General features: G+C 39.0%; 1 protein-coding gene across 1 annotated transcript; it reads left to right on the plus strand.

Moving 5' to 3' along the window:
* Positions 1 to 581: 581 nt before the first annotated feature.
* On the plus strand, positions 582 to 27,275 carry LOC108709451 (colipase-like). Its single transcript, XM_018249300.2, has 3 exons — positions 582 to 763; positions 9,173 to 9,295; positions 26,970 to 27,275. Exons 1-3 carry the CDS (start codon positions 665 to 667, stop codon positions 27,099 to 27,101), a joined length of 354 nt encoding a protein of 117 aa, XP_018104789.1. The 5' UTR covers positions 582 to 664; the 3' UTR covers positions 27,102 to 27,275.
* Positions 27,276 to 27,984: the final 709 nt, after the last annotated feature.

Consider the following 27,984-nt stretch of genomic DNA (forward strand, 5'->3'; position numbering starts at 1 on the left):
ATAAAAACCAGATGTACTGCCAAACAGAGTCTCCTGTAGGCTGCCATTCCACATAGGGACTACCAAATAGCCAATCACAACCCTTATTTGGCACCACTCAGGAAAATTTTTCACGCTTGTGTTGCTCCCCAACTCTTTTAACATCTAAATGTTGCTTATGGGTGGTAAAGGTTGGGGACCCCTGACTTAGGGGATGTTTACTAATGATGATAAGCATGACGGAAGTTAGGGGACTTTTTACTAATGTCATGCTGACCTAAAATATTATAGAATATGATTTAAGAAAGAGACTTAGATTAAAGTGGTATACAGTTATATATTAGATAATAATGGAATAAACGTATGCGTAATATTTATGTGACATAATGGAAAATTCCTATGAAAGGAAAGGTAGAAAAATAACAAGTATTTCAAGGAGCAACAGGATAATTTAAAGTAAGCATATCTATAAAGATATTATTTATCTATTTTTAGTTTTGAATTGAAGTTTTTATCTGTATATTCTCACGTTGCACCTGTCCATTTCACATAGGTATGCCTGGATCTGCTGCTTAACTTGTATGTATCCTCTTTCACGGGATTGGCTAAAACTTCCTTAGGTCATCTTGGTTATATTTATAGGGGAAAGAATTTTCTTACTTGGGACATAACATCCAAAACAACAATGAGTACATTTAACATCCTGCTTCCTATTGTGGCACTGCTGCTTGCTTTTGGATTAACCGTTGCTATCCCAGATGAGAAAGGGCTGATCATTAATTTGGTAAGGAAAAAGTGATACCAAAAGAGCACACATTTTAAATTAACAATATATTGGATTAAAACAAAAGAGAGATACAGTATAAGGCAAAATCCAACTTAATTGGTTATATAAAATGATATCTTGTATTTTGTATATATAGTACAGTGTTCATGCACAGTTTGGTCCTACTTCCACACAATAACCTATAAAACCAAATATACTGTCATTAAGATTTGTTTTAGCTTTGCTAAAATGCAGAAATATTTAGCATGACTTGCTTTTTAATTTTGTTGACTTCTTGGGGAATGGCTCAGGCTCGATTTAATTGTGAATGAAGGTAAAACAATACAAGGTAATAACAGAGAGATTCAAACTAATATGACACATGAAATGTCAATCCTATGACACAGATTTGAAATAGTTTTTGTTCAAGTTTTTTTTGTGGCAAAAGTGTATCTGAAATTTGAATTTTCCATACAATATTAAGCACAAAAGCCTGAATGAAAAAATCTATAAACAGGTGAGTTTATGTATGTCAGTGGGAGTTGTATTTTCAAGCATCAAGCTTCTTTTCAATTAACATTTTTCTGTTTGCTATCCAGTTATGTTAATATAGATAAGGTTATTGAGAGGCTAGTATTTTTCATGTTTAGCTACTATTATAATTCTTACTTGTATAACAGCAATTTATTCCACAGTGCTTTATAGAGATTATAAATCATTCACATCAGACCCTGTTCCAGTGGAGTTAAAACTAATGTTCTATTTATATTCACTCTATTTTTTTTATCAGAAACAATTTAACCTGCTTGTATGTTTTTTCGTGTTTTAACAGTTTTCAAGAGAAAGCTAGACAGCAAAAACATTTTCTAATACCTGAAGGAAAATGATATGAAAGTGAATTTTACAGACTAATGAACTTAATAAGTTTGCAATACAGCATAGTTTAAATGATTAAAATCATTTCTCTTTTGCTGTGTAACAAACTTGATTCTACTTAGGTTCCCTCCTGTTGCAAAACTGTGAACAGGATTTTGAATGTGTAGATGTGTCTTTAGCATCAATAAATAATGTTATGTTAGATGATTTTTATCCAGTTCAAAGTAGGAATAGTGTAGATACTTGTCAGGATATGATGGCCCCTGGTGGGGCTGTGTAAGAGACCACAAGTAGACTGCCGTTTCAGTAATTTAACAATGTCAAAAGAAAGCCTGGGGAGCCAAGTTGTTGGACTGAATATTAAACAGACGGATATACGTAAGTGCCCTAGTTGTGCTTTAGAAGGATGATTGTGTTAAGAAGGAACAAAGACTTTTGGGTGAGAATTTCTAGGGAGACAACTGATGTGCTAAATGACATCAAGGGATTTGCTTGGTATGATTTTTCTGCATGGGGAATGGTGGATGTTGTTTCTCTGTATTCTATACTCGGGGAGGCCTATTTATCAAACCTTGAATTTGTTAGGTTTAGAGTTTTTTCTACTAAATTTTTAAAAACTCGAATGTTTGCTTATTTATACAAAAATAAAAATTTAAAAAGACTTGATGAATACAATCATGAAAAACACTCAAATACCTAGATTTTTCGAGTTTATAGACTCAGTAAACGTAAATTTGTAAAATTTACAAACTTAAATTAAAACTCGACAACTGAAATATTTTTTAAAAAGGCTTGAATTTTACCTAGGACAATTCCCTTTGACTGCTATTAGAACTTGCCAGCTTATGAAATGCTGATTTTTTTTCGAGTCTTTTTTGCTTATTAATACCAGACATTCAAGTTTTTAAAAACTAAATTTAAATTTGTGAGTTGTTGTGCAAAATAATTCTAATCTTTGCAAAAACTGAAGTTCACACCTTGATAAATCACCTTCTAAGCATTGCTATTCATTAACATCAGATAATTATTTTACAGCTGTCTTTTGATAGAATTTTTTTTATTGATGGTGTGGTAGTGCAGGTTTTCACATATCTTGTGTGCTCTGTGTCTGTTAAAATATTTTCTATAAGAAGTTATATCAATTGTAATCCCAACTGATTTATTCACTGACCTCTAGAGCCTGCAGTGAACAGTATATTGACTGCACTACCAGGGCCCTTAAAGTGAGAATAAGGAATAAAGTGTATTAAAACCTCAATAAGATGAAAAGCTCCACCCCAATTTTACATGTGATCTAAAAACATGCAGCACCCCAAGTGGCCCGGCGTATGCACAAGTGTGCTCGCGAGGGGTGGGGTGTGCAAAATGGGGCGCGGGAGGGAGCTAGAACAATGGGGCACCCGTATAGGAAGTCCGGGCTGTATATTTAATCTTTGAACAGTATTTTAGGAAGCATTTACCAATGAGGAATCTTATCTTGGAATTTGTTGGTCACGGTTAAAGGTTACTCTATTTGCTAGAGTCTTTGAATCTTTGTACAGAACAAGGAGGTTGTCTCCAGGGGTGACTCTGGGGCCTAGATGCCACCCCCTCTCCTGCTCCATGCTTAAAATTAACGTTGGAGTGGGTCAAAGGGGGGCAGCATTGCTAGTGCATCGAGTGCAATAGTGCTCTCTGCACTAACGGAGCCAAATTTCTGGGTTAAATTCAGCTCTTAAAGTTACAAGAGGTGGCATTTTGCCAGCCCTTGTAACTGACCACTACCTTGCCTCATAGCAGGAGCCCCTCTGGTTGTCTCCTGTGTTTAGTATTGCTAGGGCTAAAGATTTTACAAATAGTCTCAGAAACACAGATGTACAGATAACATTTTGAGCACCACTCTGAACATTGTGGATTAGCTATTTTACCAGAGATACCTTTTTTCGTCTATTGTCCTGAGACAGTGAGCCAGTCTTTTCCTTAAAGGGATACTGTCATGGGAAAATTTTTTTTTTTTTCAAAATGAATCAGTTAATAGTGCTGCTCCAGCAGAATTCTGCACTGAAATCCATTTCTCAAAAGAGCAAACAGATTTTTTTATATTCAATTTTGAAATCTGACATGGGGCTAGACATTTTGTCAATTTCCCAGCTGCCCCTGGTCATATGACTTGTGCCTGCACTTTAGGAGAGAAATGCTTTCTGGCAGGCTGCTGTTTTTCCTTCTCAATGTAATTGAATGTGTCTTAGTGGGACATGGGTTTTTACTATTAAGTGCTGTTCTTAGATCTACCAGGCAGCTGTTAATTTGTGTTAGGGAGCTGCTATCTGCTTACCTTCCCATTGTTCTTTTGTTTGGCTGCTGGTGGAGGGGAAGGGGGGGGGGTGATAACACTAAAATTTGCAGTACAGTAGTAAAGAGTGATTGAAGTCTATCAGAGCACAAGTCACATGACTTGGGGCAGCTGGGAAATTGACAATATGTCTACCCCCATGTCAAATTTCAAAATTGAATATAAAAAAATCTGTTTGCTCTTTTGAGAAATGGATTTCAGTGCAGAATTCTGCTGGAGCAGCACTATTAACTGATTAATTTTGAAAAAAAAAATTTTTCCCATGACAGTATCCCTTTAAGATGGACAGAAACAGTTATGTAAAAATAAAGATATTGATTGGATAGAATGGGAAAATTCCCACGGCGGAAGAAATGTTTAAATAGTAACATGTTTTCATGTAAGATGTTCCCAGCATGTCCCCATCATTGTTACAAGCTTTCACAATATATAAGCTATCACTGATCACTTTTAATGTATACCTCACTGTATGGTTTATGTCCTGAATGGACCTTAATAGTTGTTAGATGTATGGTAATGAATGAACCTTATTTTATTGGTAAAATTGGAGAGCTGAAGTTGAGGATCTAGAAATTATGCTATACTAACTCTGTAATAATTCAGATCATATGGCAAAGTAAAGAATACTAGAACACCTAGATGACATGTAATATTATCCCATTTAATGTTTGTTGTAAGAAACAAACAGAAGCTGAGTCAACAAACATTTAGCATCTTAGGCTAACACGTGGGTTGAAATCTGCCTGCAGGCCAGGAATCAGCCCCTACATGGGCATTAGCCTACTGTCTTGCTTGCTACTGGAACCATTGTCTAAGCCACACAGCTAATGCCGCTGATTCTTGGGCTGCAAATTTCAGCAAACTGATTTCATTCCACTCATTACATTAGCCATAGGATCATTATATCAACAGATTGGTACATGATGTTTTTAATTTAAAACGCAGAACAGAAATGGTTGTCAGTTAAAATGATATTAAGTCATTAATGTTCTCAATGTATTGCCTTAAGAAGGAAATGTAGAAGGTGGATCATCATATGTGACTTAACTCAGATGTCAGGTTAATAGAAACAATAAGGGAAGCACTTAAAAAATACAAATCAGAGGTGAGAAACTCACATTGCTGCTAAAAGTCTGAATAAAAAGGACTCTGTCTCAAACTTGCCAAGTTCATGTAGAAATCAATGGCGGATGTCCCGTTTGAAAGATATCATGACCTGCACTGGGTTTCATACAATAATCCAAATAATTTGTTTTTTCCCCCATCAGAATTTGTTTGTTAATTTATTGATAAATCAGGTAAAATTGTGGATGGGAGGTTGGTTGAAGTGGTTTTAAGAAAATAGTGAGAAATTTGGGGATTTTAGTAAAAAAACCTAAAGGGCAGATTTATTAAGGGTCAAATTGAAAATTCGAATTAGAATTTTAGATTTTTTGATGGTAAAAAAACTCGATTCGAGTTTTTTTAAAAATGCTGATTTGATTTTTGAGATTTAAGAATCCTAAAACCACCTTAAACCTTCAGAATTACTATATAAGTCAATGTAACATAGTAACATAGTAAGTTAGGTTGAAAAAAGACATACCGTATATACTCGAGTATAAGCCGATCCGAGTATAAGCCGAGGTACCTAATTTTACCTACGAAAACTGGGAAAACTTATTGACTCTAGTATAAGCCTAGACACAACTACAGCCCTGTCTCCCAGCAGCGCACCTTCCGCCAAAGAGACTCCCCCAGCGATCGACCGGACTTCTTTGCAAAGTTGATGGTGACAGAGAATTGTGCAGAGAGTGCTGTGTGTCATAAAACCATCACTGATCTTTCGTATAACCAACAGATGGCGCTGTGTGATATTGCCATCACTGTTAATCCTTTATTCAACCAACAGATGGCGCTGTGTGATATTGCAGTTACTGTTATTCTTTGATATAACCAACAGATGGTGCTGTGTGATATTGCAGTCACTGTTATTCTTTGATACAACCAACAGATGGTGCTGTGTGATATTGCAGTTACTGTTATTCTTTGATATAACCAACAGATGGCGCTGTGTGATATTGCAGTCACTGTTATTCTTTGATACAACCAACAGATGGCGCTGTGTGATATTGCAGTCACTGTTATTCTTTGATACAACCAACAGATGGCGCTGTGTGATATTTCAGTTACTGTTATTCTTTGATACAACCAACAGATGGCGCTGTGTGATATTGCAGTCACTGTTATTCTTTGATACAACCAACAGATGGCGCTGTGTGATATTGCAGTTACTGTTATTCTTTGATATAACCAACAGAGGGCGCACTGTTATTCTTTCATAAAACCAACAGAGGGCATTGTGGGATATTGCAGTCTCTCCCCAAGTGAACTGTTGGTATAGGAATGATTAAAAGTGACTGCAATCTCGGCTACTGCCCGCTGACCCGAGTATAAGCCGAGGTAGACTTTTTCAGCACATTTTGGTTGCTGAAAAACTCGGCTTATACTCGAGTATATACGGTACCTTTTCAACCTTTTAACTCAATTGTATCCTGCCTGCTAGATGATCCAGAGAAAGGTAAAAAAAACACTTGAAGCCGCTCTAATTTGCCTCAGAGGGGGAGAAATTACTTCCTGACTCCAAAATGACAATCGGACTAGTCCCTGGATCAACTTGTACTATGAGCTATCTTCCATAACTCTGTATTCCCTCACTTGCTAAAAAGCCATCCAACCCTTTCTTTCTTTCTTTCTTTCTTTCTTTCTTTCTTTCTTTCTTTCTTTCTTTCTTTCTTTCTTTCTTTCTTTTTCTTTCTTTCTTTCTTTCTTTCTTTCTTTCTTTCTTTCTTTCTTATGTATACAACTGATTCAGCTACAGAATTACACATCTTCACAGCTCTCACTGTGAAAAATTCCTTCCATATTATTTAGGTGAAACAAATTTTCTTCTAATCGGAATGGGTGACCAACTGGTAAATAAAGCATTAGAGAGATTATTATATGATCCCCTTATATATTTAGACATATCACCCCTCAAGCGCTTCTTCTCCAGCATGAACAACTCCAATTTGGCCAGTCTTTTCACATAGCTAAGATTTTCCATAACTTTTATATGCTTATTTGCCCTTTTCTGTATCCTCTCTAAATTCAATAAGGTCCTGTTTAAGCACTGGAAACTATAACTGTATGGCATATTCCAGATGGGGCCTTACCAGTGCTTTATACAGTGGAAGAATTACCCCCTCCTCCCATGAATCAATGCCCCTTTTAATACAGCTCAATACCTTATATGCCCTTGATGCTGCTGACTGGCATTGCTTGCTACAGCCAAGTTTATTATCTATAAGAACTCCAATGTCCTTTTCCATACTGGATTTGCCTATTAAGGGTATAAGTGGCTTGGATATTTTTACATCCCAGGTGCATGACTTTACATTTATCAACATTGAATCTCATTTGCCACTTACTTGCCCAGATTGGCAGTTTCTCAAGATGCAAGGCTGCCACATCCTGGATGGAATTAATTGGGCTGGATAGTTTTGTGTCATCTGCAAACACTGATACATTTCTTACAATACCCTCCCCTAGGTCATTAATGAACAAATTAAATAAAAGTGGACCCAAAACTGAGCTCTGAGGAACCCCACTAAATGGGAGAGGTGAATGGATCAATTTGGTGTTGTTTGTAGCCTTCCTGAAATTTGAGTTTTTTTAGGAGAAAAACTCAAATCGAATTTTGTATAATTCAAAACGAATTTGATTCGAGTTTTCGAATTGGTAAACTTCGTCCGAGTTTTAACTATTCAATTTTTTAAATATGTTTCCTCCAAACCAAATTTCTGAATTCAATCAAATTTAAAGGATAAGTAAACCTTAAAAATAAGTGAATGTTAAACTGATGAGGGGGCTATTCTAAGCACTGTTGCAATTTACATTCATTATTTATTTTCTTTTTATTCCAAGATATTAAGGGATACATGTGCTGTTAATATGAATGAATTTTGTTCCAACAGCGCCACCTGCTGGGCAGTTTCCCACCAGTCTGACCAGCAAGTAGTCAAGGAAGTTGTCAGGAGAAAGAAAGAGGCTGATGTTCTTCTGCTTAGGAAAGATGCGAGAAAGGTTTCTAATTTTATTCCTAAGCAGAAGAACATCAGCCTCTTTCTTTCTCCTGACAACTTCCTTGACTACTTGCTGGTCAGACTGGTGGGGAAATGACCAGCAGGTGGCGCTGTTGTAACACAATTCATTCATATTAACAGCACATGTATCCCTTAATATCTTGGAATAAAAAGAAAATAAATAATGAATGTAAATTGCAACATTGCTTAGAATAGCCCCCTCATCAGTTTAACATTCACTTATTTTTAAGGTTTACTTATCCTTTAAGGGAGTTTAAAAAAACTCAAATGAATTTGAAATTCTGCCTGTGTTCTTGGAGCCCAAAGGCCTGTAGAAAGTCATCTATGACTATTTACATATTAGCATTTTGATCATTTATGCGGGTGATGGTAGAGTCATAGATTGATCACTTTTAATAAAATCATGCAGTAAATTTCATAACACTTGTTCTTAAATAAGTTAAGTATACTTTTAGGGGCAGATTTATCAAAATAAGTTAAGTATACTTTTAGGGGCAGATTTATCAAAAGTTGAAATTCGAAGTGAAATATACTTCGAAATTCGACCATCGGATGGCTATACTTCGACTTCAAATATCGAAGTCGAAGTTGTTCTTACCGAATTTGACCGTTTTGCGGTCGAAGTAAAATTGTTCTATTGCACGATTAAATTGTTCGAATCGAACGATTCGACCGATTTCAGCGATCGATCGAACGATTTTACTTCTACTATAAAAAACGTAGACAAATGCATTAGAAAGTTCCCATAGGCTAACATAGAACTTCGGCAGGTTTAATTTGGCGAACTATTGAAGTCAAAGTTTTTTTAAAGAGACAGTACTTTGATTATCGAATGGTCGAATGGTCGAATGGTCGAATATTCGAACGATTTTTACTTCAAATCGAATTCAAAGTAAATTCGAAGTTGTAGTATCCTATTCGATAGTCGACGTATCCAAAAAATTATTTCGAATTTCGAATTTTTTTACTTCGAAAATCTGCCCCTTAATGTAAAAAGAGCAATGCTTGTAATACAAAAGCAGAATTTTAGTTGTATAGGTAATGCGATTTTACATTTAGCACCAAATAACTGTATATATTTTTCTAATATTTCAGGACACTGGTGAGCTTTGTCTACAAAGTTTGCAATGCAAGAGTGGCTGCTGCTACAGGGATAGTGGGTTGAGTTTGGCACGTTGTGCCCCCAAAGCAGCGGAGACCCAGAAATGTTCCCCACTGGTGAGTTTATCAACATTAATAGATTGCATAGGAAAAAACATAAAAAAGGACATAAATCATGTACCATACAAAATGCGTGTGTGTGTGATAAGCATTTATGCACAAATATAAGAGCAGACATAGATACACAGTAGGGGCTTATTTATAAACTTTTAGCTGCGCAGAGAATATATTTGCCCTGCACATGGTTATATTTATAAAGATGGATTAGAGTGGTGTTTTAATGTGCTAACAGAATTGCAATTCTTTTTTTGCACTGTGAATATCTATAAGAGCTTTTAAAATTGTAATCGCAAAATGTGACTAAGTATACGCTTACAACTCAACTTTGGTGGTGGAGAAAATATTTGCAGATAACAGCTTCACAAATTGCAAATTTTAATTTCTGTCAATGCTATTTTCGTGCACATCAGCCTCTCACGGTTGCTGCACTCACACAAACGCCCATTTCATTTGTGAGCCATTTGCAATGCGAGTTCGAATAAAATTGAGAGATGGGCACCGCAATGCAATATTTCAGCATTCAGAAAAAAACATGGACAATAAAAACATTTGCTAATGAGTGTGTGCTACGCAAACTTTATATATGACCCCCAGTAACATCTGCAAACAGGACATGTATGCTGTAAAGTTCATCCAATGTAGAATACAGGTTTACACAGGTACAACATACTTTGATAAAAGTTCTGCTGGGGTTGAGCACTTTAATAGTTAATCTGAGCTCAGGAGAGGTGGTTAGGAGCATGTGTTTAGTGATATGAGCTGAGAAGAACTGAGCATACTCATGAGCCAACAGCCAAAGTACATTCCTGAGGGAGGTGGCAGAGTTGGTTAGAGGAGTAGAAGATTATGATATGTGATTAAGGGATGCTGCAGCCTTACTATTAACTAGGGATGCACCGAATCCAGGATTCGGCCAGGATTCGGCCTTTTTCACCAGGATTCGGATTCGGCCGAATCCTTTTACCTGGCCGAACTGAATCTGAATCCTAATTTGCATATGTAAATTGGGGGTGGGAAATTAGTGCAAATTAGTATTCGGTTCGGTATTCGGCCCAATCTTTCACGAAGGATTCTGGGGTTCGAACGAATCCAAAATAGTGTTATAATAGTGTTATAATTATGTTTTCATCCTTTGAGTTAAAGGGGTGGTTAACCTTTAAAGGAACAGTAACACCAAAAAATTTAAGTGTTTTAAAGTAATGAAAATATCATGTAGTGTTGCCCTGCACTGGTAAAACTGATCTGTTTGCTTCAGAAACACTACTATAGTTCATATAAACAAGCTGCTGTGGAGCAATGGCAGAAATTGAAAAACAGCTATATGGCACAGGTTAACTAATGGATAACAGATAACAATATTAGACAGACAGAGCTTACCTGCTATCTGCTGTGTAACCTGAGCCTTTTCTCCTTTGAATGGCTGCCCCCATTGCTACACAGCAGCATATTTATATAAACAATAGTAGTGTTTCTGAAGCCAACACATCAGTTTTACCAGTGCAGGGCAACACTGCATTATATTTTCATTACTTTAAAACACTTTTATTTTTTGAAGTTACTGTTCCTTTAAGTTAACTTTTAGTATATTGTTGAATGGCAACTTTTCAATTAGTCTTCATTATTTATTTTTTATAGTTTATTAATTATTTGCCTTCTTTCCAGCTTTCAAACGGGGAGTCACTGACCCCATCTAAAAACAAATACTCTATAAGGCTACACATCTATTGTTATTGCTACTTTTTATTACTCATCTTTCTATCCAGGCTTCTCCTATTCATATAGGTATCTTCATTCAAATCAGTGCATGGTTGCTAAGGCAATTTGGACCCTGGCAACCACATTGCTGAACTTGCAAACTGGAGAGCTGAATAAATAGCCAAATAACTCAAATACCACAAATATTAAAAAATGAAGACCAATTGCATATTGTCTCAGAATATCACTCTCTACATCATACTAAAAGTTAATTTAAAGGTGAACTCCTTTAATGCCGTTTTTTTTATCCAAGACAGCACTTTATTTGCTTTGATAGCCACAGAGTGATACTGCCTGGAATTAGACAATTTGTTATCTACAAAATCTCCAGATCCTTCTCAGTTAAGGAAACCCCCAACACAGTAGCATTTATTATATAATTTCTGCCAAAGTGCATAAACTTGCATTTACCAACAGTGAACCTCATTTTTCAGTTTGCTGCCCAGTTTTCCAGTTTAGTCAATTCACAAGTGGCAGCATCTTACATTGAACATACCGTTCTGCACAACTGAATGCCCACCTCCAGGTCATTAATAAACAATTTAAAATGAAAATGACTTAGGATAAACCCCTGTGGTACTTCACTAACTACAATTTACTCTATGTAATCTATCCTTCGGCCTGCTCTCTATCCAAGTACAAACACTATGTTCAGAGCCAATATTCTTTAATATAACCAGCAGCCTTCTGTTTGGGACTGTATCAAAAGCTTTAACAAAGTCCAAGTAGTCCAAGTAGATTACATCCACTGCCATCCCAGAGTCGAGGTTACTCCTTACGTCATCATAAAACCATGCTGGCACAAACTTATAGTATTATTATTTGCAATGAAGTCAAGTATCTTATCCCATAGTGCCCCTTCCAAAAGTCACTGATGTCAAACTAACTGGCCTGTAGTTTTGAGGTTGAGAACAGGTTCCCTTTTTGAATAGTGGTACCACATAAGCATTAATTGTTGGATTAGAGCTCACCACTGTCAGGGAGTCAGGAGCTCCCTCCAGGGAGGTAGTCAGGATCCAGGCAAGAGTTCACAGGCAGGCAGAAAACAGCAAATTCTACAGTCCAGGCAAAAGGGTCAGGATAATAATCAGGAACAAGATTTCAGCAATAGCAGCTCACAGGGAACCCAGGATACACTCAGGAAATGTTTCCTATACTTGGGCGCCATTCTGGCATCTTGGTAGCGTTTTTATATTTGAATTTGGTGCCATAGTGACGTCATTGGCGTCCTTGCGCCGACGTCACCGCGCTGACGTCATCGCGCCAGCGCCGCTACCCACGTGGCGGCCATGGGCGCCGCCATTTTGGGAGCAACGCCGGCAGGGGAGGACACGCCGCCCGGAGCTCCTGGAACTGCTCCGGGCGGCGATCGTGACAACCACAAAGAAAAATAAGAGAAAATTTAAATTCATACTTACCGGAATTTTCTTTTCCTGGTTACTATGGGCAGCATTCACACTAAGGGTTTTACCCCGCCTCCTTAGCCAATAGGACAGGTTCTCTTCAAATCCCTCCAATAAAAAACAGTCCTTTAACCCTATATACCCCTCCTACTCCCTCTTAACTCTGTCTTTTGTCCGAGCCTTTTGTTTTTGGGAGGGTTAGTGTGAATGCTGCCCATAGTAACCAGGAAAAGAAAATTCCGGTAAGTATGAATTTAAATTTTCTCTTTTCCCTGGTCACTATGGCAGCCTTCACACTAAGGGTGATATACCTGAGCTATTCGTAAGGGAGGGATAAAAACAACATAACAACACAAACTTCTATACTGCTGAAATAAATGTTTTATTCACATACTGATTCTAGAATTTTTAAAGCAACATTCGCTATTTGGGTAGACCGCACATCTAAATGATAGTGTTTTAAAAAAGTATTTGCAGAACTCCAAGATGCTGCTTTGCATACTTCTTTGATCGGTACTTCTGCCTGAAAAGCCCATGAAGCACTGATTGCCCTGGTAGAGTGTGCCTTTACCCCTTTTGGAGCCCGAATTCCGGCTTCTTGGTATGCTTTGTTAATACAGTTCACTATCCATCTACTTATTGTTGTAGTGGAAGCTCCTTGACCCTTTCTGTTTCCAGACGGGATTATTAACAATCTTTTAGACTTTCTCCAAGTCTTTGTTCTTTCCAAATAAATCGATAGACATCTCACTACGTCTAAGTTATGCCACTCTCTTTCTTGCTCTGAGGTTGGCTCTGGAAAGAACGCTGGTAAAACGATATCCTTATTTAAATGCTGGTCGTTTACCACCTTTGGCAGAAATTCTGGTACTGTTCTCATCAATACCTTATCTGCCTGAACCACTGTGTATGGCTCTTCTGACGAAAAAGCTTGCAAGTCACTCACCCTTCTTGCTGAAGTGACCGCTATTAAGAAGGTTGTTTTTATTGTTAATAACATCTCTGAAATCGTTTCCATCGGTTCAAACGGCTCTATAGCTAATCTCTTTAACACCAGAGGTAAATTCCATGAAGCCGAAAACTTCTTGACTGGTGGTCTTAAATGTAGCACCCCTGTCAAGAACTTCATTATTTTTTAATCCTTTGCCCATTGTTTTTCTGTTAGTACTGAAATGGCTGAGGTTTGTAACTTCAAAGTTCTTGCACTGAGGTTCTTGTCAAACCTTGCTTGTAGGAAATCCAACACATCAGCTACTGCTACTTTATCAGGAGTAACTCCTCTTTCAAGTAGCCACGGTAAAAATATCTTCCACACTCTTTGATAAGTCTTATTTGTAGACGGCTTTCTAGCCGCTAACATTGTCATAATCACTGCTTCTGAAAGTCCTTCTTTTCTTAGCCTTCCCCTTTCAATCTCCAAGCCTTCAGAGATAATTCCTGGGGGCAGGGGTGCCTTATTGGCCCCTGCATTAGAAGGTCCTTCCTCCACGGAAGAGACCATGGCTTGTCCTTCATCATTGATATCAATAACGGATACCAGACCCTCCTCGGCCAATCTGGAATTATTGCTATAACATTGGCCCCTTCCCTCTTTATCTTCTTGAGCACTCTCGAAATTAAGGGGTACGGAGGAAAAATGTACAGCAGACCCTGACTCCAGTCCTGTAACAGAGCATCCATCGCTACCGCTTGGCCACACTCCGTCCTCGAATAAAACTGACACAGTTTCCGATTCTTCACCGTCGCCATTAGATCCACTACTGGCTGACCCCACTTTTGCACTATCTGAAAAAATACTTCTTGGTTCAATTCCCATTCGTGCTTGTTGAAACTTGTGCGACTCAAAAAGTCCGCCACTTGATTCTGCTTCCCTGGAATGTATAGTGCTGACAAGTCCTGTAGATGTGTTTCCGCCCAACTCATAATTGGACTTAGTTCTTTCAACAAATTTTGGCTGCGAGTTCCTCCTTGTTTCTTTATATACATGACCGCCGCCAAATTGTCTATTCTCACCATCAAGGAAGTTCCCTCTATTTGGTGTGACAACTGTTGAATTGCTCTTCCAACAGCTCTTAATTCCAAAATGTTGGACGACAGATCCTGCTCCTCTCTCTTCCATCTCCCCTGGAGGTATGTATGATCCACATGCGCTCCCCAACCCCACGGGCTGGAGTCTGTCGTCAGTATTGTCCACTGTCTTTCGCTCAGAGATCTCCCTTTGGCCAGATTTTCTTCTGCTAGCCACCACCTCATCTCTTCCTGAACTTGAGCTGTAATCATTAAACTCTGATTCCATGACCGATTCGATTTCTTCCACTGCTGAATGAAACTTTGCTGTAACGGCCTGACATGCCACCTGGCCCACTTGACCATTGGGACTGATGAATTTAACAGTCCCAGAATACTGGCTATTTCCCTTGCTGTCATTATTTCTGTCTGTAGTAAATGTGATATCACCTTCTTTATCTTGGCCTTCTTCTCTTCCGGCAATGTTACCAGATTCTGTTGCGTCAGAAACCTCGCCCCCAGATATATCAAATCTTGTGCTGGTACGAGGTGACTCTTCTTCATATTGATCTCCCATCCATGTTCTTGCAACATTCTCACTACAACACCTCTGTGTGTCTCCAATGTGTCTGGATCTTTTGCCCTCAAAAGGATGTCGTCTAAATAATGATAGATCAAAATTCCTCTTTTCCTGATCTCTGCTATCAAGGCTTGCAGCACTTTTGTGAACACGCGGGGAGATGTTGCTAATCCAAATGGTAGGCATGTAAATTGGAAATGCTTGTCTTCTTGCACAGTAAATCGAAGAAATCTTTGATGTGACACTGCCACTGGAATGTGGAAATATGCGTCTTTCAAATCCAGGGACAGCATCCAATCCCCTGGTTGAATCTCTGCAATAATGGTTTGAATCGATTCCATTCTGAATTTTCTTATTCTTAAATAAGCATTTATTGGCCTCAAGTCCAACACTGGCCTCAAATCTCCTGTCTTCTTCTCTAAAAGGAACATTGCTGAATAAAATCCTTTCCTTTTGAACTCCTCTGGGACTGGGACAATGGCTCCATCTCTGAGCAACTGTTTTACATAGTTGTGCATGACTTCTCTCTTTTCTCTTTGAAGTGGTACTTCGGACCTTACAAAAACATTGTTCTCTGGTATTTTTTCGAACTCCAGCAAATACCCTTTTCGTATCGTCTGTAATACCCATTGATCTTTTATTGACTTTGTCCAGACCTCTACGAAATCTTGTAATCTTCTGGGTATAAAGGAGGGCTGGACTGCCTCGTCTTCAAAACGATTTCTTGCTTTGACTTCCACCTCTAGATCCTCTTCCTCTTGGTTGCGAAAACAGAGAATTTTGACCTCCTTTCCACTGCTCCGAGGTGAAATTTTGTCTTGTCGATCTATTAAATCTTTGTTCTCTTGAAAATCTTCTGTTCTGAAAAAACTGCCTACTCTGGCTATCTTCCTTTTTCATCGTTACTCTTTCTTGTGGGAGAAAAACGCTCTTCCCCCCAGTGACCTTCTTAATGATTTCCTCCAATTTCTCTCCAAATAACATTGTCCCTTCGAATGGCAAATTACAAAGACTTACTTTAGACGCTCTGTCTGCTGTCCATGATCTTAACCACAACGCCCTCCTGGCTGCTACCGATAAAGCCATGGCTCTTGATGATGCCTTAACTAAATCCACAGATGCCTCTGCTATAAACTCTGTAGCAAGCTTTACTTCTGCAAGCGATTTTAATACGTTTGCTCTATTTACTCCTTCCTTAAGAGCCTTTTCTATGTTTTGGACCCAACATTGAAGTGCCCTAGACACCGATGTTAGTGCTAATGATGGCTTTGTAGCAGCTCCAATTGCCACATATGATTTTCTTAGAGATGTTTCCATTTTCTTATCCATTGGATTTTGAAATGCTACTACATCCTCCACTGGTAATGCTGTCCTTCTAGATATACGAGCCACTGCTGCGTCTACTTTGGGAGGCTTGCTTAACACTTGTTCCTCTTGTGCCGGGAAAGGATATTTCTTAAAAACCTTTGCTGGGATTGGATATTTCCCCTCTGTCTTTTCCCATTCTTTAGATACAATTTCCTTAATAACCTCATGAACGGGAAACGTAGCTCTTTCCCTCCTCAAGGACTTAAAGGGATTAAATGAAGAGGAATGAGCCTCCTGCGTCTCTGGCAATTCTAACTGCATTCGCACCGCCTTTATTAATGGTTCCACAAGTGACAGATTAAATGAAGACCTAATTTCTTCCTCATCAGAATCTTCCTCTGCAGATTCATCGGTCAATTCATCCACAGAAAATTGACTGCTATTTCGCTGTACCTGTATGTCAGTTTCTGTTTCAAACTTCCTTCTAGGCCTTTTTGTGGCTGCCTGAACTCCTTCCGCTACTGCCTCTTTAATCCACTTTAGGATATCCGCTGTATCTGCCGCTGCATCTCCAGCTAACCTTCTGGAACAGCGATCACAAAATTTTGAATGCTTCTGTGCTGTATTATTACATGCCACGCAAACTTTGTTCTTCTCTTTGCTGCTCCTCTTTCTGGGTGAAGACACACTGCCAAAGAAAATACTTCCATTAAAAATGCACTCTTTTAACCCTTGCAAAACAAACCTACCTTACCATGGCTCACCTCCTAACACCTTGGGCAGCAATTTCTGGGCTACTAGGCACCTGTGGCTCCATAGTGAGCGATCTAAATTGATTACAGAAAAGAAACCCCATGAATGCCTTTTAAAATAAGCACCATAAATTCAGACCAAAGCCTCACAGACTTACAAGTTGGTGTCCAAGAAACGCTATAATCAGCTTCCCTGCAACACGGTGCAAACGCTGGCTTTCCTTGCGTGTATTAATCCTCTGCGCGCTGAAGTGACGTCATCACTATGCGCACGGGTGCGCGTCAATGCGCTTCACACACCAGCTATACTCACTTGCAGGAAAGGAAAGAAGACCCTGGTGCCGCCCTAACCTGGTGTAACACACAGGTAATCCCTCTCACATTAGAAAACGCCTCAGCTGTACGATTTGCATCGACCTCTGCAATAGGCAAAATGTGTTCTCTTAACCCCTTGCTGCCTAAAAACGGGGTTATGGTCAGCTTGCTCCTCTGAGAGGCAGCATCACGCTAGACCCTTCCAGGGAGAGAGGCAATAGAACTCCCCAGGATCATGGTCCCATAATGGGTCCTAGTGAGCCATAAAATAAAAAATGATTAAAGCTTAAAAAAACTTTCCCAAAAAAACCATGTCCTATACCAGCGAGGACAGGAAAAAAGACAGAGTTAAGAGGGAGTAGGAGGGGTATATAGGGTTAAAGGACTGTTTTTTATTGGAGGGATTTGAAGAGAACCTGTCCTATTGGCTAAGGAGGCGGGGTAAAACCCTTAGTGTGAAGGCTGCCATAGTGACCAGGGAAAGCCACTTTCTACTCATTCCTATGGGATTTATAGAAGCGTATTTATTAATGGCTAGAAGATAAAGATCACCATTTGATGAATATGCTTCTAAACATCCAATAAGTCTGTGAATTTTTCTGGTACTTTGTTTTGGAGGGACAGAAGCAATAGGAAAGGAGGAGTATGTCTATTGGTTAGGCAGGATTTAAAAGCTAAAACTGTATCAGAAGAAGGTGATGTTAGAAACTGATGAGGCTGAAGCGTTATTGGTGGAGCTCTTCACTGTAATTAGCCCAGAAAATTAATTGTGGATTTTTTTTTAAGAAAATATTTTAGAATTTTTCAAGTTTTTCTTATTTTTTAGTACATCATTCAATGCATTTTAAGTTTGCACTTTTTATATTGAGATATTATAATAAATTCAACAACATTTGTGGTTTTAGAAGTTGTGAGTTTAGTCGTGGTTTCAGAAACCTAAAATCCGACCTTCAATAAATAAGCCTCCACGACTAACTCCAAAAAAGTTAAGTATATTAATAGTAAAAAGTTGAGGGTTCAGAGTGTGGTTCCTTTGAATAATGGTACAAATACAGCTGCAACAGATACAGAAAAGGCAAATGTATCTCAGTTCATTTATTCAGTGTATACAATAGTGGCGTAACAGTTCCCAGACCCACCTTATAGCTGCACTGTTGGCTCAGCTCAAATTAGTCAATGGCTGACTCAGGATATAGTACATCAAGCTTTACTCAAAATTAATGTGAACAAGGCACCAGTGCCAGATGGAATACATCCTCAGGTACTAAGAGATCTTAGTTCAGTTTAGGGCAGTGGTAGATGTGATCCATTTGGATTTTGCCAAAGCATATGATACAGTGTCTCACAAATGACTGCTTTCTAAACTGAGTGCTATTTGGAATTAATAAAGTTACTTACAAATGGATAGGAAACTGGCTACAGGATTGGGTACTTAGTGTGTTTGTTACTGGTACATTCTCTACCAGAAGTAAGGTTCTTAGTGGGGTCCCTCAGGGCTCTGTATTGGGTCCACTTTTATTTAACTTGTTCATTAATGATTTTTGGGAGGGTATTGTAAGCAATGTATTTTGTATTTGCAGATGACACAAAGCTATGCAGCCCAATTAATTCCATCCAGGATGTGACATCCTCACAAAACAAAGGAAGCAAGGATTTGGGTTCCTAGATTACTGGGTTGATTTTGCCTTAGGTTATAATCAGAGGTATAACTATAGAGGAAGCAGACCCTGTGGCTGCAGGGGTTTAGGGGTCCCATGAGGCTCAAATAATGAGCAATTTTAACATTTATTGGTAAAACAGGGCAATCTCTGGATATGTTGGGGGCCCTAAAATTAATTTGGTGTTGGGCCCAGTAGCCCAGTAACAGCTAGTTACGACCACTGGATACAATATATATATATATATATATATATATATATATATATATATATATATATATATATATATATATATATATATATATATACATATATATATATATATATAGTCATGATGGATTGCACATCAATGGAAGAGGGTCCAATGTGCTGGGGAAAGAATGGGTAAGAGGTGTTTATATTAGATAATGGGGGGTAAGCCAGAGTATTATGGGAAAGCTAGGGTAGACTGAGCACTGGGATAAGTAAGGGGTAAGGGGTCATAGAGAAAGAGTGAGGGGGCATGCAGTTTGCCAGCTAGGGAGATATCTCTGTTACAAGATAAACTGGCAAATAGTAACTTTAAATCTAATTATACATTAAATAATGTAATTATCAAAGGGGAAAGTAGTAACCTCAGCTGTATGCTGGCAAATGCATGGGGTTTGTCAGGTAAAATGGGAGAGCTAGAATTAATTGCATGCATGCAATCATGATATAATTGGTATCACTGAGACCTGGTGGGATGAAACATGTGATTGGGCTGTCAGTTCAAATGGCTACACCCTTTTTAGGAGGGACAGAGGGATTAAAAAAGGGTGGAGGAGTTTGTCTTTATATAAAACTTGAACTAAATCTGTCCTCTAAAGAAATAAACATGGATGGCACTGGGGAGGATTTGTAATCCCTTTAGGTTGAGATTTCAACTGAGCAAAAGTATACAAAGAAAATTATTTGGTTTACACAAAGTATATTATTTGTTGTATGTTACAAACCACTTTGTATAAGTGACGAGAATGAAGCCCAGCTACAAATAAAGGCTGCTTCTCAACTAGATCAAGTTATTATTATGGGTGACTTCAATTATCCAGAGATTGACTGGAGTAAAAAGTTAGTGGGTTTGTAAATATACTTATTGACAACTTTTTATTTCAGGTTGTTCATGAACTTACTAGAAATAACTATCTTTTGGACCTGGTAACAACTAATAATTTGGAACTTATCTCTAGCATTAGTGTGGGTGAGCATTTTGGGAATAGTGATCATAACATCCTTTGAGATTATGTTGCAGAAACTCTAAAAGGGAGTAACTAAAGCACTAAAGCACTACATTTTAGACGTGCAAACCTTGACAGTTTAAGGGCATCTCTGCAACATATTAAGTGGGAAATGCTTAAATACAGAACAAAAGTCTTTAAAATGCTCCTTAATAAATATACATGTCACTATATTCCCCTTGTAAGCAAAGAATGTTGTTGCAAAGCAAAACCTTTGTGGTTTGACAGAAGTCTTGGTGTTGAAGTTGGTAAGAAAGCTTTTAAGGCAATATTTTTTTTGTAAAAAATATTACTGTTACCCCCAACAAGGCTGTGCTTCTGGCTTTCCTTGCCCTTTAAGTAGTTTCTAAGTTATCTCTTGGGTTGCTGACATGTGGAATCAAAAGCCTTGTATTAGCATTCTAAAAATGTGAATATCAGGGGGTGGGGCTTGCTGCTGAGCTCACTGCACACTGTTCAGAGCGCCAAGCCCTTTGCAACCAGTTAGCTCACATCCCTGCTACAGAACTGACTGATCACTGGTGGTTAAATCACATCAGCTATTCAACAAAAAATACCAGATTCAGTAATGCGGCCCAGTGTAGCTGCATCCTCTTCCAGCGAGGCATGTAGCCTGCCGTGACATCAGCCCCTGTTCGCAACCCCCATGACTTGTCTCCTCCACCAGCTTTACATTTGGAGAAACCGGATATCTATAAGGCTTCACAAAACAAAAAGGTGCATGAAGAGAGGCATATCCTGACTCTTTTACCTCACCAGGGCTGGTGTGCTAAATAGACTCTTTTTACCCGTATTGACGGTAGAAAGCACTCCCAGGTATAACTGTTGAAGACACTTAGATGCTTTTCTGAAATGGCATACAGTCCACGTTGTCGGAATAGGACCAGATTACTGCCTTTAGATTCAGCAGTATAATGTAATTACTAATGTTTAGGGGTATGAGAACAATCTCCGGACTTTTTTTGTAGAAAAATAAAAATATTTAATGCTTTGTTCAATGAACAAGGTACAGCATAGATTACAATGGAATAAAATTGAGCAAACACAGGCCCAGGGAACTAGCATGAGATGTTAACTGCTATGCCTTCAATCCTACTGTCTCCCTCAATCCTACTGTCTCCAAGACCAGACGTCGGGGGCAAATTCACTAATCTACGAAAATTTGCCAGCGACAGCTTCGCTCACAGCATAACACTTCCCCAGGCGTAGATTCACCAGGACAACGCTAACTCACTAAAATCCAAAGTTGCGCCCAGGGCGCCGAACACTGGCAAAGTTGCCCTACCATTACTGCACCAAGCGAAGCGAAGTTTCGCTAGCGTTGCCTAATTTGTATACGGCGGGAAGTTAAAGTTCAATGGACGTATATGTTGCAGCAAATACATTACATTACACAAGCCCGGGAAACCTTAATAAAATAAAGTTGTTATATTGCCCTACACATGTGCCCAGTGTATAGTTTATGTGCTATATGTTAGGAAATGTAGGGGGGGAAGCCGGTTACCCCCCAAAAAAATTAAGATATTTTTCAGCCTATTACCCTGAAAAAGGAAAAGACGCTAGCTAGAAAATTTTCAACTATTTACTCTATTGCACTTCGCCTGGTCTGAGGTGGCGAAGGCAAGTCTGGTAACGTTCAGTAAAATCTTAGTGAATTTGCGTAGTTACATCCATTCGCCATAGCGCAAAATTCGCCAGGTGTTAGGGAGCGAAGTATTGCTTGAGTCTATATCCTTTTTTTTTTTTCTACAGCCCCAATAGTTGTTTACGCATAAACAATAGCATGCACCCCCCGGCAATGCAAGTTAGCTATTTACCATACAACTGCACAACTTGTTTGTCATGTAATCCTTGTGTTACTCCACTTTATATATTATAAATATAATGTAATACAGGTATAATATATAGTGAATAAAGTACCCCCTCTTGTAAATTATATGGATATTATAAGTTACCAAGGAGTTTCATGACCATATAAAAACACGAGGCCGAAGGTAGGTAACTACTAATATCCTCATATTTTGCAACTGGGGTACTTTATTTATTATAATACACAAATTTCAGTGAGTCATGTGACAGAAATGACATCAGAACTCACCGTTTATAACTCATGACATCAGAACTCACCGTTTATAAGGATATAATTTACAAGATATTCATAGCTTTGTGTATTATAAATATATAAACTCCACACACTCCCTACATATGGGCATTTTTTCACACGTACTTAAATTTTAATTCATAAGAATCACCCATCTCAGTCCCAGTTCAGTCATTTCCTGTATGTGAGGTAACACTTGCTTTACACTTAGGATGATTCTTTTCCAGATGAGGATTTGATAAAGATGGCTCTAATTCCACCAGTCCCCCAAATTCTGTCCTTGTCCTGCCAGCTTAGCTTTTGTAATCCGCAAGGCCTTCTCAGGAGATTCAATTTCCATTTGGTGCATAAAGGAACAGCAACATTTCCCATACTGTTCATACTTTGCATATAGTTCATAGTCCTTCCAGTGCTGAAATGATGTCTTCAGTCTCCTCACACCAATCTTCAGTGACAGTGTCGGACTGGGACACCAGGGGCCCAACAAAAAACCTCAGACCAAGGGCCCACCAAAAGTTTTGAGACCAGTGGCCCACCCTCAGTACTATTTTCTTCCTCTTCTCACTCAACCTCTATTCTCCTAGTCTCTTTTCTTTACATACTATAATCTATTATTCCATCTATTTAGCACACTTTGTTCTCATAGAAATATGGAATGGCCATGAAATAGGCCAAAAGTTTAGCAGCATGAGGGCCCCCTGACACCTGAGCCCACCGGGAGTTTTCCTGGTTTCCCGGTGGGCCAGTCGGACACTGTTCATTGAACAATATGAATTAAAATATTAAGTACCATTCATACATCACAACAATCATGGCCCTCACTTTTTTTTATTGTTTCCGCTATTAAACACAATATAGTAACAGTAATATGTAAAATAAAACTTAATCGACTTACACACAGGGTCAGGGCCTTCGCTAAAAGGAAGCTCTCTAAGGGCCTTCGCTAAGTGGAACTACAACCCACACAGGTTACTGTACACAAAAAAGAGAAACTTGGGCGCCAGGAGGTTCTTTGGTGCAAACAAACTGAGGTCCCTACACTTGAGGCATTCACACAGAGCCTCTGGGAAGCTACTCCCTGCTGCAAATCCTTGTTGGAGCTTCAGCTGCTCTTTCTCTCTTACCTATCTGCCTTTCTCTCCTAGAGAGACTATTACAAGTCTGCCCTACTATAGCTGACCTCATTCACGGGGTTGCCTGGCCCCTGACTTCTCTCAAGCTCAATTGCTTCTCTGGGCCTTGCTGTACCCAAGCTCCCCTGGGCATACCCAGCTGGATCAGCATCCAAAGAGGAAGAGGCCACTCCTTACACACACTATAGTGCAGTGTGGCAGGAAGTGATTATTACACCTCTTGGCCAATAACACTCAACTACATAAGATTTTGCCAGGTAACTGAGAAAAGGGATGGGGCCGTAAAGCCATAGGGGCAGATTAACCCCTATGGGCCCTTACATACCCTTAAACCTCCTGTGGCCTTGATGAAATCACCTGGGTCCTAGTACAAGTTTGACGAGCATTGCATCCAGCAGACAGAAATAACACTTTTTATTCCCACCCACACAAAGTATTTTTCCACATCGACTATTACTTTGAACCAACCTAAATGCTTTCATAAATCACCAAAGCCATTATAAACCCAATTTTTTGGTCAGATCATGCTGCTATCTGTGAAATGCCCAATGGAATTAACCCTAACACCAATTGACACCTTAACTAAGCCCCGCTCTTCAAAACTGCAAAATCTGCAATCACATCACAAATGATCTAGAAACCATAATCTGTTTTATTTCTATACCCAGGGCCAGATTTACATAGTGGGCGACCCTAAGCCCACTACCATTCGTCGCCCCTGTCCCTTCCAGGGGGACAGGAGCATTGGGGATTGGCGCATGGGAAATTCAAAAAATTATTGTATCTCCAGCGCATCCCCAGTGTTTATGAACCAATGTGGGTGTGGTTGGGCAGCATGCCGCCCCCCTAGGCTCGGGTCTAGGTGGCATTTCCACAATTCCAGGTCTGCCTATACCTAACAGACCTAACAGACCAAACAGAACTTTAGACTTATATTACATAGTAAGTTAGGTTTAAAAAAGACACAGGCCGATCAAGTTTAACCTGCCTAACTGCTAGTCAGGGCCGAATTTACATAGCGGGGGCCCCTAGGCCTGCTGTCGCTCGTCACCCCAGTCCCCTCCCCTTTATTCGTTTAAATTATCGGAGCACTGGGTTTCTAAATCTAATGTGGGTGTGGTTGGGCTGCATGCAGCCCCCTAAAATTCTGCCGCCCTAGGCCCGGGCGGCCTTTCCACAAGTATGGGCCTGCTGCTAGTTGATCCAGAGGAAGGCAAAAAAAAACATCTGAAGCCTCTCCAATTTGCCTCAGAGTGGGAAAAAATTCCTTCCTAACTCCAAAATGGCAATCAGACTAGTCCCTGGATCAACTTGTACTATGAGCTATCTTCCATAACCCTGTATTCCCTCACTTGCTAAAAAGTCGTCCAAAGCCTTTTTAAAGCTTTCTAATGTATTAGCCTTTACAACTGATTCAGGGAGAGAATTCCACATCTTCATAGCTCTCACTGTAAAGAACCCCTTCCGAATATTTAGGAGGAACCTCTTTTCTTCTAATCAGAATGGGTGACCTTGTGTCAGCTGGAACGACCTACTGGTAAATAAAGCTCTAGAGAGATTATTATATGATCCTCTTATATATTTATACATAGTTATCATATCACCCCTTAAGCGCCTCTTCTCCAGCGTGAACATCCCCAATTTGGCCAGTCTTTCCTCATAGCTAAGATTTTCCATACCTTTTACCAGCTTAGTTGCCCTCTCGGCCCTCTGTAACTCAATAATGTCCTGTTTGAGCACTGGAGACCAAAACTGTACAGCATATTCTAGATAGGGCTTTACCAGTGCTCTATAAAGTAGAAGAATGACCCCCCGTGAATCTATGCCCCTTTTAATACAGCTCAAGACCTTATTTGCCCTGGATGCTGCTGACTGGCATTACTTGCTACAGCCAAGTTTATCTACAAGGACTCCAAGATCCTTTTCCATAATGGATTTGCCTAGTGCAGTCCCATTTAGGGTATACGTAGCTTGGATATTTTTACATCCCAGATGCATGACTTTACATTTATCAACATTGAATTTCATTTGCCACTTAGCTGCCCATATTGCAAGTTTGTCAAGATCGTGTTGCAAGGATGCCACATCCTTGGTGGAATTAATTGGGCTGGATAGTTTTGTGTCATCTGCAAACACTGATACATTACTTACAATACCCTCCCCTAAGTCAATAATGAACAAGTTAAATAAAAGTGGACCCAATACCAAGACCTGATGGACCCCAATAAGAACCTTACTCCAAGCAGAGAATGTACCATTAACAACCACCCTCTGTACCCAATCCTGTCGTCAGTTTCCTATACATGTGCAAACGACTTCATTAAGCCCAACAGACCTTAGTTCAGAAAAGCAGTTGTTTGCATGGGTATCAAACGCTTTGGCAAAATCCAAATAGATTACACCTACTGCCCCCCCCCACTGTCCAGCATCTTACTTACCTTATAATAAAATGCAATCTTTCATAAAGCCATGCTGATTGCTGCTCATAATGCCATTCACTAGGACAAAATTTTGAATGTGATCCCTTAACAAGCCTTCAAATAATTTGCCCATCACAAATGTCAAATTTACTGACATATAATTGTAAGGATTAGATCGCAATACCTTTTTAAAGGAGAAGGAAAGCTATGGAGGCATTTTATTACCAATAGATTAGCTGCAATAGTGCAAGCTAGAATGCTATATTTTTTCTGTAGAATGTTTTACCATACCTGAGTAAAAAGCTATAGATGCTCTCTGTTTGTTTAGGATAGCAGCTGCAGTATTAGCTTGGTGTGACATCACTTCCTGCCTGAGTCTCCACCTGCTCACTTATAGCGCTGGGCTCAGTTTACAGCAGAAATGGAGGGGGGAAGAGGAGCAAACTGAGCATGCTTACTCCCGGGGGAAGGAGGTTTTAGCTGAAGGCAGGAAGTCTGATACAGAAACCCATGTGAACACAATAGAAGGAAAGAAATGCAGTGTTTCTTTTGACAGAGGATTCAGAGCAGCACTACTGAGGGTTTACTGGTATATTTAAGTGGACCTTTCTGATAAGGCTTACTTAGTTTTAACCTTTCCTTTAAATATTGGAATGAAATGAGCTTTTCTCCAATTCATAGGTACCATACCAGATGAAAGCGAATCTGAGAAAATCTGAAATAGTGATACTTTATTATTGCATTCTCTTTAGCTATTTTATTTGACCTAGTATCATATCTTTAAATCTTATGCCGTATATGTTCTTAAATCAATGTAGAAATATTAGAGTAGTTATAAGAAAATTGCATTACAAGTAAGGTGTTTAAGAGAGGTTATGTATATTGAATGTGAATCAAGTTGTGTGGAAATAAGTGTTTTTTAACAAACTGCAAAATTTGTGTCTCCAGCTAAAACTGTCTATTTTTTGTCATACTATTTTCAGCACATATATGGGATATATTATTTCTGTCCTTGTGAGAGTGGATTGACCTGTGAAGTGGACAGATCCATTGTGGGGACTATTACCAACACAGACTATGGATACTGTAAGGATCCAATGGACACTAAAAAATAATGCCCTGCCTTTTTGAATAACATTTGTCAACATACACTCTATCAGTTAATATAGTGTAAACAACAAATCTACAAATTACAGAGACTGTCACTGGAACAATCTTTGTTTCAATTCTAGTCAAGCTGTAATATTCTTTCTTGGTAAAAAAATAATAAAATTTGGTTTTCAAAATGTCTTCTTCTGTAAGGTACTTTTCATTGTGGTTATTTAATTAAAAAGTAAAAAAATATATAGTTTAATAAAGCATTAAAAATAATGAACTCTGTCCAGGATATAACTATTATTGGATCAGGGTAGAATGGACTTTTCACTTAAAATTCTTTAGTGTTACTGTTCCTCAAGGAACCACCCTATGTGGATTAATTTAGATGGAAAGAAGTTAATAGGAAAGAAGAGAAATGCATTTAAAAACTACAAGTTTGTGGGGACAGAAGCTGCATTTAATGAATATAAACACTATAACAAATGTAAAAGAACAATCCGGAAGACAAAGATATAAAATGAGGAACGGATTGCGGCAGAGCCTAAGACTAATCCCAAAAAGTAGGAATAAGAACGATATATGTTGAAGGTCCACGGTAGTGAGGTGTAAGGGGTTAAAGCTGCACAGAGAAGATTGGTGGATACCACTTATCCCTACTAAAAACGAACAACCCGACAATTACCTTGTTAGTAGTTCTGTGATAACCCCAAAAAGTGTTGCTTCTTTAGATAATGTTAACAAAATGGTTGTAAAAGATACAGATACAAAAATTACATGTGCAAAATGAATTCTTTTCTTCAGTGTATACAAAAGAGGAGTTAGAGTTCCATGACCCACCTGCCAGCTGCACTGTTGGCTCAGCTCAGTCTAGGCGGTGGCTGACTCAGGATATGGTACGGT

This window comes from Xenopus laevis, chromosome 2S, assembly GCF_017654675.1.
Source record: "Xenopus laevis strain J_2021 chromosome 2S, Xenopus_laevis_v10.1, whole genome shotgun sequence".
Classification (NCBI taxonomy): Eukaryota; Metazoa; Chordata; class Amphibia; order Anura; family Pipidae; genus Xenopus; species Xenopus laevis.